Below are 13,776 nucleotides of genomic sequence, written 5' to 3'. Positions count from 1 at the left end.
TTCATTCGATTGATGAATTTGAATGCAATTTTTATATACATAAAATCAAAGTACGTATCGTTTCATATTACAAGTTATACACACACACACACACATACACACACATTATTCATTGATTTTTTTTTCTGGACAAATCCCAATAAAAAGTAGTGATTCTGAAAAAGAAAAAAAAAACCACAAAAATTCATAATAATCGAAAACTAGTGTGAATCAAAATGATCACCATCATTAGTAATCCAAAATAAAAAAATGATTATTTGACTTTGAATTTCTTTTTTTTCCACTTCATATGGTTCAAAAAAAATTTTTGATTTGACTCTAATGAGAAATGTTTTATGTTGATATTTTCAATGTCTTTTTTTTTGTCTTGTTTTATTTTTTTTTTCATTTGTTGCCATTTCAAAATAAAATGTCGCGTGATGGCTACAAAATTTTTCTCTTGACATTGGATGCCATTCATTCAAATTGTGAGTGTGTGGTATCTCGTGTATTTCAATTCACGATGTCGATGTGTGTGTGTGTGTGTGTGTGTGTATGTTAGTAGAAGTGTCTCAAGACCGACCGAATAGAGAAAATGAAATGGAAATTTTTTTTTGTTGAAAAACAAGACATCACATCAAAAAAAAATCCAAAAATATCAATGAATATTTTTGTCCTGATCCTGATCTTAAACACACACACACACGGACACACAAAATAAATCAAGTGCAATATTGAAACAGAAAAAAAACAATCGACAAATGGCCTCGAATTGTGATTGGGAATGGAAAAAAAAAAATTTTGACAACTTGTCGTCTCAAAAATTTTTAAGTATTTTCCATAATGATTATTAATTTCATTTCTATCTCTCTCTCTCTCTCTCGCTCTGATTGAGAGATTCGATTCTCATGACAAATATATCGTTTCACATGTTCATTTTACACTGGTGGTGGTATGTTTTTGCAGTTGTGTTCCAAGTTCCAATTAATCCATAATCCATAATTGATATCGATATGTTTTTTTTGGTGATTATTTTTCTTTTCATTTTGAATGACATGAGAAGGTTGAATTTATTTTTTTTTTAATTTTCAATGATAACATTTCAACTCTGTAGCATTGAAAAATATTTTTATTTTCATTTCTTACATTATTATTGTTGTTGTTGTTCTGTTCGATTCCAAATGACAAAAACAAGTATTTTTTTTTGTCATCATTAAATTGACAATAATAATATTTGCAAAAACATTCCGGTATTATTTGCATCGAACTGATTGATTTGATTGATTCATGATTTACACATTTTGATTGAAAAATGAGAAAAAAAAATAATTCATTCAATTATAACATGATGATGAATGAATAAATGTATATGTATTGATAATTCAAAACACAAGATCATTATCAATTTCCTTTCCTCGTTTTTTTTTTGCTGCATTTACCTGTTGTCATCATCATCATTTGTTACAGATTTCAATGTGGATAAAAGAAATTTAAAAAAAAAATAACAAAAATAGCAGCAAATAACAGGTTCTAATATTTTTTTCAAATTATTCTCTAATAAATTCAAAAATAAAATAAAAAAAAATCAAAAGATCAACGTTCAAAAAGAGAGAGATAGAAGGAGAGAAGCAAAAAAAAAAAAATTTACCGAATGTTGAAAATCAAATGAGAAAAAAAAGATAATCCTATAGTCATGGCTTTTTTAAAAAATATTAATTTGATAATTTTCATACCTTCAAAGATTGTTAGCGACCACTTGTTTTTTTTTCTTCTTATCTTTGTTGTATTTGCACATCGTAATTAATAATTTTCTTCACAAGATATTATTTGCCGTTGTTAATGATGATGATGATGTTTTCTTGATTTTTTTTTTCATCACACATACACTCTCGCTCTCTATCTCTCTCTCTCTATTTCTATCTGAGAGTTTCAATAATCATTAATCAACCATTGGAAAAAAAACTATCGCGTTGTTGTTGTTGTCGTTGTTGTTGTTGTTATTCTCAGAATTTCTTCTTTTTTTTGCAGCTCCTCTTGATATTCTTGTTTTTTTTTGGTGATTAATTTTAATTGGAAATTTTCAACTTGAATTATAATTGATTTTTTTATTTTGCTTGTTTGATTGATAAAAACAATTAGTGTTTAGCTGATTTTATTAAATAAAAAAACGTTTTTCAATCGAAATGTTTGTTTGTTTGTTTGTTTTATTAGTTTATTAAAATATGAAAAAAAAATTTCTCAAATCAATTTAGCTATTTTAGCCATCGAATAGAATATTGAATCCCGATGATTCAATAGATTTTTCGGTGTATCATATTCAGCTATACGGCCTTGATCAAGTACTAATATACGATCATAATCGATCACCGTATTCAAACGATGTGCAATAGTAACAATTGTACAGTCATGGAATTCTTTACGTATGGTTTTCTGTATCAATTCATCGGTTTCCATATCGACGGCTAAAAAAAAATTTTTTTTTATAAAGATTAAAAACATTATATTATATATAGACTAAAATACATACCAGCAGTTGCTTCATCTAGAATTAGAATTTTTGATTTACGTAATAATGCTCTAGCTAAACAAACTAATTGTCGTTGACCAACACTGATGTTTTCACCACCTTCACTAATTTTATATGTTAATCCACCATCCAATGATTGGACAAATTCTTTCAAATGTGCTAATTCTAATGCTTGCCATATTTGTGTATCATCATAATATTGAAATGGATCCAGATTCATTCTAAGATCACCTGTAAATAGAACCGGATCCTGTGGAATGATCGTAATACGTGATCGTAGATCATATAATCCAATTCTTGTAATATCAACATTATCAATCATAATAGTACCATCAACTGGTTCAATAATACGAAATAATGCCAATGTTAATGATGATTTACCGGCACCAGTACGACCGACAACACCAATTTTTTCACGTGAATTAATCTTGAATCGAATTTTACGTAGAACAAGATCTAAATCTTGACGATATCTAGTACTATAAGATTCAAATTTAATTTCACCTTTTTTCGGCCATTGGTGGCTAGGTTTTCCATAATCTTGATAATAATTTCTTTCCTGTTCCACTTCAGTATATTCTATCATACGTTCAACAGAAACAATATTCGTTTCAACATCGGTCAATGTTCGTACAAAAAAACTAATCACTTGTGTAATATTCAATGAATAACTAATGGCAAGTCCAGCCAGACCAGGACTTAAAACATTACGACTGAGAACGGCAAATAATGCAGCTAAAAATACAATATTATAACCGAAAAATTCTAAACGTATTGATAACCAACGTCCAGCAACACGGCTACAATAATAAGATGAACTGTTTATATCCAAACGACGATCACATTCTGTTATAAATTGTTTCTCAACACCATATGCACGAATCGTCGAAATACCATTAACAGTTTCGGTAAAATGATGATATATCGGTGAACGAGTAATCGATTCAATACGTTTTAATTGTCTTGATGATGCAATATAAAGACGTTGTACAATGTAATACAAAAATAAAATGGGAACTAATGCAGTCAATATGATTGGTGCTTCCATACTAATCATTGCAAACGAAACGATTGTTCGTAAAAATTGTGTCAATGTCATACGAATATTGAACGATAATGAATTATCGGCCACATCAACATCTTTGGTAAATCTATTCAATATACGACCAGTTGGTGTTGTGTCTACATTTATTTAAAAACGAAAAAGAAGATTTCAATGAAAAAAAAGTGATTTAGAATTCCTAATAATAATTGAAACATACGTATGTATTATATGAACGGTTATAATAGACACACACATGATTTCAAGAATGTAAACACAAAAGAATTTTCTCGATTCTTTTTATAACTTACCAAAAAATGACATTGGAGCATACATGATTCTTTGAAGCATATCATTATGTAATAATTTTGCTGCCCTTATACAGCCTAAACTCAGGATAAGCGATGAAGATATTGTAAATATAATTTCACCAATACCTAATGCCGCATAAATAATTAAACGAAAATTACGCAATGATTCATCGGCCATTCGGATTGGATCTAATGAATCATTACTCCATTCAGTTAGCCATAAATATGTGGCCATATTAAATCCATTACCAACGATGGCGGCAATAAATATGAAAATGGTGATGCCCACACCGACTTTTTGAAAATATCGACCATAAACGGTAAATTTAACCGAACCAGTTTGTGCCACTTCTTCTTGAATTAATTTGCCTTTATCTTTTTGTTCCTTTTGACTTTTTAGTCGTTGAATCTCTTTCGATAGATGAATGCTCGTCGAACCACGATGGCCACGAGTTGAAAGTTTACTGTGATTTGACGATGAACTTGTTGATAGTTCTTTATCATGCTTTTGTTGGGTTTTTCTTGGTGAAGATGTTGATATAATCGAAGTTGATCGCTCAAATGTAGAATCCATTCGTGATTTAGATCTTTCCAGAATGGGTCGTACTTTTTCAGCGAATGATTTAACCATTTCAGATTCATTTTCACTCAACGTTCGTTCAATATCATTTTCACCAAAATTTTCATCCATAAATTCATTGATGAATTCAGCAAAAGCTCCTTGACTATTCATCAATTCGTTCATGGTTCCACGTTCGGAAATTACACCATCTTTCATTACAATTATTTCATCCACTTCTGGCAATATCATTGCACGATGTGTGGCCAATATTCTTGTTTTATTACAAAGTAATCCTTTATTGCCAATCACATTCTTGAATAATTTATCACCAACATTTGCATCCACAGCACTGTAAGAAATTCATTTTAATTTTATATTTAATAATTATCGATATTAATTCTTTTACCTTAACGGATCATCCAGGATATAAATGTCAGCATTCGAATACACAGCACGAGCTAATGATATTCGTTGTTTTTGACCACCAGATAAATTGATACCACGTTCACCGATTTCAGTTTGATCGCCTGCAGCCAATATTTTCATATCGGCTTCCAAACAACATGATTTCAAAATTTTTTTATATTTCTGTTCACTGTATGGCAAAGAGAACGTAATATTTTTTCTGACTGTCTGATTTTGGATCCAAGCCTGTTGTGGTACGTATGCTAAACGGCCATCTACATTGATATATCCACGTAATTTGTCCATATCACCCAGAATTGAACTCAAAAGTGATGATTTACCCGATCCAACAGTACCAACAATAGCGATTAATTTTCCACGTTTAATATTCAAATTTATATTCTTCAATGTTGCTGGACTTTCTGGTGACCAGGTAAATGTTGCATTTCGAATTCGTACAGAACATTCTTCATCTGGTAATTTTTTTACAGAACGTTCATCTTTTTCATCTGTATTTAGATATTTATTTACACGTGTCATCGATACCCAAGATTGTACACCATTCGTTAATAACATTGGCAATAATCCAAGTGGTGCACGCATAATGCTGAATAATGATAATGAAACGAATGCTTTGTTTGGATCCAGTACATTTCCCATCAATACATAGGTGGCAAATGTTAATAAACCAAATAAAAATGGTGCGGCCGTAAATGCAAATGTAATGAAACCACTGAATAATGTTACACTATATAAACGACGACATTCCCAATCACGAAGTTTTGTGATCATTGTTTGAAATGAATTTTCCCATGCATAAAGTTTTAAAACTTTCATGCCGCTAAGTATTTCGTTCATCAATTTTGTTCGTTTATCTTTCTGTCTCATCACCTGTATCTGAAATGTTCGTATTTTTTTCATAATCAATCCATTTAATGGTAATAGAATGATCATAAAACTAAAACCGGCCATCGATGCAATTTGTACCTGTTGCCACAACATATAGAAAGCAATGGCAATCTGAAATGGTGCCGACCATAACATATTGGCAACAACTAAAAACTCGGTTATACGTTCCGAATCAACTGACATAATATTGGTCAATTCACCGCTTGAATATCGAGAACGGCTTAAATTTGACATTCGTAAACTCTAGAACCCAAAAAAAACATGAAACAAAAAACAATTTGTATTCGGTAATTTTTTTTTTGTTTTGAAATTCAATCTATCGATACTAAAAATAGATTCACTTACTTTTTTATAGATAGTGGAAATGATTGAAATTCGAGCTCTTAAAACAACAATACTAATCCAATATTCATATTGATTATTCATGATTGATTCTAATGCCGGTGATATAAACATTAATGATGCGTAGAAAAATCCATGCCAATATGGCTCATTGTTTGAACTGATGAAGCTGATTAAATAATCCAAAATTGTTGGATTGACAAACGTCAATGCGGATGCCAATAATTTCAACACTGCACAGAATGTAATCACTGGCCAATATGATCTTAGTATAATCCATCCAATATTGATGTTTGTTTTAAGTTTATCATTAACCGGTTGTTCATATCCATTATTATCCTGCGCTGTTAATTGTTCATTCAATTCACGCCATTTATATTGATCTATATTTTTTTGAAATTTTCGAAGAATTTCAGCCGTACGATTTTCATGATCTAATTGGAAAATATCACGTTCAACTAATGGCCGACGATAACCCATCCAAATTATTGGATTGAACCACCAGAAAGTGATACGCGATAAAAATCCAGCATGAAACCAAGGATTAATATTTGATTGCTAATTGTTTCAAAATGATGATGAACATTAATTCATGAAATGATCATATTGTAGCAATAACGGGCATAAGATGATGATGACGATGATGATAATGATTATGGCCAAAAATGCATCGATTAATGATGATCATAATAATGATAGTATAGTAATAGGATAAAAAACCATTAATTGAATTTGTTCAATAATTCATGAGAAAAAATGGACCCTTCTACTATTTTGTGCTCAATCAAACTATCCATAAAAATGTCTGTATATCTTTTTTTTTTTTTTTTTGGTTACAAGATGTTTGCAATGTTCTAAAAAACTAATCGAAAAATAAAACTAAAGATGTGAAAACATCTATGGATAAAACGGAATGGCTACAAGTATTTATCCATGTGTATATATTATATTCATTATGATAATGTAATGTAGATGAATTTTTTTTTCTCTCTGGCTTCTAAGTCTACCACCGGGGCCTAACACCGTAAACGTTTTTCATAGGATTTTTCCCTCATTTTTTTTTCTTCTAGCTTCAAATTGATCATTTATATATTGGTTGGTTATTTTTTTACATTTAGATATAAATATAATATATAATAGTTATCATCGTTATGATGAATAATGGAAATATATATATATATATTCGTGTCAATAATCGAAAAATAGCAAAATAGAGAAAAAGAAAATGGCAATAGCAAGAAAGACTGAAAGAAAGAAAGAAAGAAAGGAAGAAAAAAAATATATTACATTATTTGTCTGATGTTTTTGATGATATGGATGAATATAGTTACGGTAACCACTAGAAAGTGGATCTTTTTCCTCAATATTATTATTATTATTGAAATGCTTGTGATCATTATTGAATAATGTTGTTGTTGTTGTTGTTTTTGGTTCCGGATAACTAAAACAGTTGAATAATAGATGAAATATTGCCAATAAAGTAGCCAATGTACGACATATGTATTGAACATAATTGATTTCAACATAATAGATGCTATCCTATGAATATATCACATAAATAGATAGATAGATGATGATGATGATGATGATATTGTGAATTCCATTCCACATGCATAGATATTTTGACGGGTATCCATATTTTCCATCATTTTTGGTTTGAAAATATCAAACATGAGACATTGAATTAGTATCATTATATATATTTGGAAACCAAAAAAAAAAAAAAAAAGAAGAAAAGAAAAAGAAAAATAATATTATTAATAATAATGAAATTTTTGTTGTTGTTGTTGTTGGTCACTTGCTTCTGGGTGTGTATGTATATCGGTATTGATGATGAAATAGTGATGATGATGATGATGAGAAACATAAAATAACCGAAAAACACTAAGATATAAATAGAGAAAAAAACCCGATGCAATGATGATAAAAAACGGAAATGGAAGCAAAAAAAAAGAAGAAAAATCGATGCAGATAATAATCGAATCAATATCGATTCAATTCAATTCTAAATGAGAATCGGGCGTTTATATGCGTTATTATACGGTATATATATATCGAACGATAGTCGATCGATTGTGATAGACGATGATAATATAGATTGTAATAAAGAATTAGGCAACAAAAAAAGAGAAGAAATTTGCTAGTAATAATAGAATAATAATAAAAAAAAATGCCGAAAGCTGACATAAGCATCTTCACCATTGTCATCATCATCGTCGTCGTCGTCGTGATAATCATCATTGTCAATTGTCAAGACTTTTTTCTTTGGATCAATTCATAACAATGTGTTCATTATCACTATATTATAGACACTTATATTCACGTATTTCATTTTATATACCAAAATTAAATTTTGTATATATATTAATACTACAGAAACAACACAGTATACTTACATCAGTAAAAATGGCCAATAAAATTGTACGAAAATTGATCAAATGATATATGGCAAATAATAGGACAAAAATAAATACCGCACCAGAAGAATAAACACCATTACGACGAAACAATAGTAATATGTATATCAAATAAAGCTAAATTGGAAAGAATAAAAAAAAAGAAAGAAAAAAGAATCAATTTTGTAAAAAATAAAATTATGATAAATCAATCAATCAATTAATTAATTGATTAATCAATTCAATAATGAATAAAATGATGATGAAAAAAAATATTGTAATCATTCTTTAAACCATTAAAATGATTTCGATTCTATTTTTTTTCCATGCAAAATGAATTCGTTTCATTCCATCGGTTCTCATTTCCATTACATTTCAATTTATATTCAATTCAAATGAAAATTTGATCAAGATGGCATTCATTTCATTGTCGAATGGTTTGAGCACGCTCATTAAATGTCACATAGATAAATATAATAATGGAAAAACGAACAAAAAAAACAAAATATTTAAATTCAATCAAATTCTCTCCACTAAAAAATGAAGAAACATTCTATGTTACAACAGACAATAGGTTTTTTCCTTTTCTATTTTCATTTGAAAATGAGGAATCTTGAATTCATCTATGATAATGATAAATTGTAAATCATTAAATAAATGGATGGATGTATATTTCATTATTGATAGCGGTGGCGTTAAAAATTTTCAATTTTTTTCTTGTGTCTGTGTGTGTGGGTGGATGGATGGATGGATGAATGAGATGAATACACGGAAATGTTTTTCAGAATTTGGTTCATAAATGAATGAATCAAGAAAAAACAGAAATCGTTTGCTTAATTCTATAATGCAAATGTTGCTGTTATTGACACACATACACACATACACCCACACACACACACAAACACTGTTTGTTGATAATCAAATTCATGTAAATCCCAGATAAATAATCAGATTCAATGAAAATAATGCTCATTATTAATACAATATGTTTGTGTTGGTTACATGTTTCAATTATATTTTGTTTTGTAATTGGAACCAGATTTATATTATCAACAAAAAAAAGAAAAGAAAAAAAGAATATTTAATCATTCAATTCTTGACTAAATGTGACTTACCAATGTGATAATCTTTATAGAAGGACTTAGCCAATCAATTGGTTTTATTGTAAACAAATATGAATTATTCCATATGATTATGTTGACCAGTTCGACAATATTTATGATGATTAATATTGTACAAATAATCTGGATTAATAATAAATTCATCCATAAAAATTAGATTTTCAAAACAAGAAAAAATTCCTACCAAATTTGCCACATTAAATATATTCCATGGTATTATTGGATTGATTGATGGTTGATGTATTGATGGAAATTTTTTTGTAGATTTTTTTCTTAAATTTATCATTTGAAAACAGGTAAAAATGAATAAAATTAAACATGGTGTCCATAGTAGACATGTTTCTTCAAAACAATATGTAAAATCAGGATTATGATCAGTATACCATGATAATGTTTGATTCCAATGTTTAGCACCACAAAGTGAATCAAAATTTATTAGTTTAAATGATGACATTTCTTTTTTTTTTTTTTTTGTTCGTTGTCGTTGTATTTGTATATTCAATAAATACAAATCGACAATGTCAACATGATTTGTTTTTTTTTCACAGAGACAACAAAAAAAAAAATTTTTTTTTTTGAGCAGAAAAAAAACACACATTTATGTTATATTGGCAGCAAAAAAAAAATGAGAAATTTTTTTTCTCTTTCTCTTATTCTTCTGACTATAATAAACCAATATATAAATAATAGTGCAAATTTAGAACAGAAAGAAAAAAAAAATGAATCAATAATCAAAGTACTAATCGATCGATTAATTTTAAAATTGATTTTTACTAAGATAAAGTATGATGATGATGATGATGATGATGACGATGATCTTAAAATGATAATTTAATTGATTATAATTAATAATTAATCAATTTTGGAAACAACGACATTAGCAACCGACATATTGATATTTGATTGTTTAGTTTGTCAAGTGGTTCATTCATTCATAGTATTTCATTGGATAATAATAATAATGACGAAAAAAAACCAAAATCGAAATCAATCAACCAACACAATCAATTAAAAAATATATTAGCCTACCGTTTTATTTATTTTCTTTACAAATATCGATATATTGATAGATCAATCATTCATATACTTGAAAATTATAATCATAAAAAAAATCTTATTATTGATTTTGTATTAGTTTTATCATCATCTTTTATTTTCCAATCCAATGTTTGTGTGTGTGTGTGTGTGTCTGAGTTTATTGAAGATTTCATTTCTTTTTTTTTCTTTTAACTATTTTATTTTCTTTTTTTTTCTATTGCTTATCTATGCAATGGTATCGTTTCGCTTGTGTGTATGTTTGTGTGTGTGTTGATGAAATGCTTAGATTTTCATAGCCATACATTTATATCAGGTAGTTGACTTTTATTTTTTTTTTTGTAATCCAGAAACAAGAAAAAAAAATCGATACATTAAATGAAACAAAAGAATGATGATGGTATGAATACTAATCACTGTGACATATATACATGTAGAAATATGAATGATTTTTCATTGAAATGGATAATATGCGTGTGTGTGTATGTGTGTGTGTTTGTCATAACATCCAATTACCTTATGACCAAATCAAGTGTTGAATTTCAAGTTGGAAAAAAAATTGAATCTTCATATTCGAATGCAATAACAAAAAAAAGGAAACCGATCGAATATCATCATCAAAAATATATGCCGAAAGAAGATTATCAATTTGCAATAGCTTATCACATTCATCATCATCATCATAGTCATCAATAACAAATAAGGATTAATCAATAACGTAATAATAACAAAAACGTCAGCATCAAATTCTCGAATGGATACAGTGATACTTTGGCTTCATTGGATAGTATTGAGGATTTTGTATCACTGTAATGAGAATTTATATTTAGCAAGAAAAATAACTTATAAAATTGTACAATGAACTTTTATCAATCAAATTATTATTATTATTATAATGATAAAAAACAAATCTCCAATATAACCAATTAAAATATTTATAAATATATATGAAATCAAGTTGAAACAAAGACTGGTCAAATAAATAAGGCTATATTAATTTTTGAAATAAAAAAAACCAAAACAATAACGAATTGTGTAATAAACTTTGAAACTATAAAAAAATAGAAAACGAAAAAGAATGAAAAAACAAAAATTGCCCATCAAACACATACGCACACACACACACACACACATAATGTGGGTAATTAAGGCACGAAACACTAAAACTGTTGGGGCCATCAATAGATATTATATGATCATGGATCATAATGTTGCTTGTTTTTTTTTATTTTGAAATGTACAAATGAATTTCATTTTTGTGCCAAGAAAACAAAAAAACTATTACGTATAACCGACCAACTGCCGTGAACATGAATGACAATGAATGAATGAATGAATTGGATAAACCAGGCAAGATTCTAATGATGATGATGATGATGATGATGATACTCATGTAATTATAATAGTAATAATAATTATAGAATTGGAACAAAAAAAAAAACAAAATAGACAGAAAAAAATGGATCAGCCACTCTATTCATTTTTTTTTGTTTTGTTTCGTCGTAGACAGTTTTTTTTTTAGTTATATTTCAATGAGATTCATTTATATATTTATATGATGATGCTAATGATGATGATGATGATGATGATGATGGTAATGAATAAAATAAAGCTAACCATCAAAGCTGAAATGAATTTTTTTTACATTTATGAATGTCGACCTACCAATTACAATGATGATGATTATGATATTCTGAATAAATATTTTTTTTTTATTCTCTTTTAAAATAACCAAATATAATGGTGCTTATTATTACCATCATCGTCATCGTCATCATCATCAACATATACGTCATGTGTGAATGATGATGATGATGATGATGAGTGATGATGAGTGAATGAAAAATTTTGTATTTTATTTCCAAACTTCTTTATTATGATGATGATGATGATTTGGTTGGTCATTTATTTCAAATTTTTATTGCAGATTTTTTTTTTTGCTTGACAAATAAAAATATGATATCCATTTGTGTTCAATCACCAAATAGAAAACAAATAAAAGAAACAAAACAAAATAAAAAAAAACATATTGCAATCAATTTTTATTTTGTATAGAAAATTTTATTGAACCAAAAAAACAACAACAACAACAAAAATTTTTTTTCAATTGCAAATACATAAATAAAAAAACAATGTTGAATTGCAAGGTAACTAAAATAATATAAAATTTGTTATTACGACAACAACGAGAAATAATTAAATTTTAATTATCAGATCAATCGTATGTATGTTTGTCTCATGAATGTCACCGTTGCTGCTGCTGCTGCTGATGATGATGATGATGATGATGAACTCATATGGTTTACAGGATTTTTGTTGCTGTTGTTGTTGTTGTCAGATTCAATGTTCAAGACAAAAAAAAAGACCAAAATTCAGAGAGCAAAGAAGAAAATGACATGAAATCTATTTAGTTTAACTATGAAATTCTATATTTCGTTAAACATTAAAAATGGACGACAACAAACAAAACAAAAACAGAACAAAAACAAAAAAAAAATTCAAGACAAACGCATATATGACACTTTTGAATATTTCATAATGTTCTACATTCATTTTATTTATTCATCCGTTTTTGTTGTTGTTGTTGTTGTTGTTCTGGTGTTTCATGTTATTTGCTTTACATTATTATTATCATCATCATCTTGTTCATTATTAATGATGTTGATGATGATGAAATGGTCATCAACAATGAAAAAAAATAAAATACAAATACAAATACAAAATTTGCAAAAATTATTTTCCATTTATTTTTACTGGCCATTCTGTTTTGTTTACGGAAAAATTCTGGTTGCGATTGATTTTTGGTAGTTGAATTTTTTTTTGGCTATATGAGCAAGGAATATTCATTACTATTGTACAACCATAGAATTTGAGTATCGCTCATTTTGTTTGTTTGTTTGTTTTTCTCGGTTTTTATATTTGAATCGATTAATTTGGTTTTCATTGTTTTCATTTCATCAACCATATCGGATAATTTGGACCAAAAAAAAAAAAATGAACAACACACACAGTATTAGATGAAAGCGTGTAATGATGATGATGAGAAAAAACTATAAAAAAAAATTTCATAAATCCATTTTTTGCCGGCCGAAATTTATTTTATTTCCATTGCCACTATTTTGGCTATCATCATCATCATCATTATAA

The 13,776-nt window shown here is 28.0% G+C and overlaps 1 protein-coding gene across 1 annotated transcript; it reads right to left on the bottom strand.

The window, feature by feature from the left end:
- Positions 1-2,165: 2,165 nt before the first annotated feature.
- LOC124498779 (multidrug resistance-associated protein 1) lies at positions 2,166-10,618 on the bottom strand. The gene is made up of 9 exons (XM_047062580.2): positions 9,779-10,618; positions 9,589-9,717; positions 8,474-8,611; positions 7,365-7,616; positions 6,081-6,635; positions 4,828-5,978; positions 3,860-4,770; positions 2,507-3,688; positions 2,166-2,441 (listed from the first exon to the last, which is right to left on the bottom strand). Exons 1-9 carry the CDS (start codon positions 10,190-10,192, stop codon positions 2,218-2,220), a joined length of 4,956 nt encoding a protein of 1,651 aa, XP_046918536.2. The 5' UTR covers positions 10,193-10,618; the 3' UTR covers positions 2,166-2,217.
- Positions 10,619-13,776: the final 3,158 nt, after the last annotated feature.

The sequence above is a fragment of the Dermatophagoides farinae genome, chromosome 5 (genome assembly GCF_024713945.1).
Source record: "Dermatophagoides farinae isolate YC_2012a chromosome 5, ASM2471394v1, whole genome shotgun sequence".
NCBI classification, from domain to species: domain Eukaryota; kingdom Metazoa; phylum Arthropoda; class Arachnida; order Sarcoptiformes; family Pyroglyphidae; genus Dermatophagoides; species Dermatophagoides farinae.
This window is presented reverse-complemented; position numbering and strand designations above follow the sequence as displayed.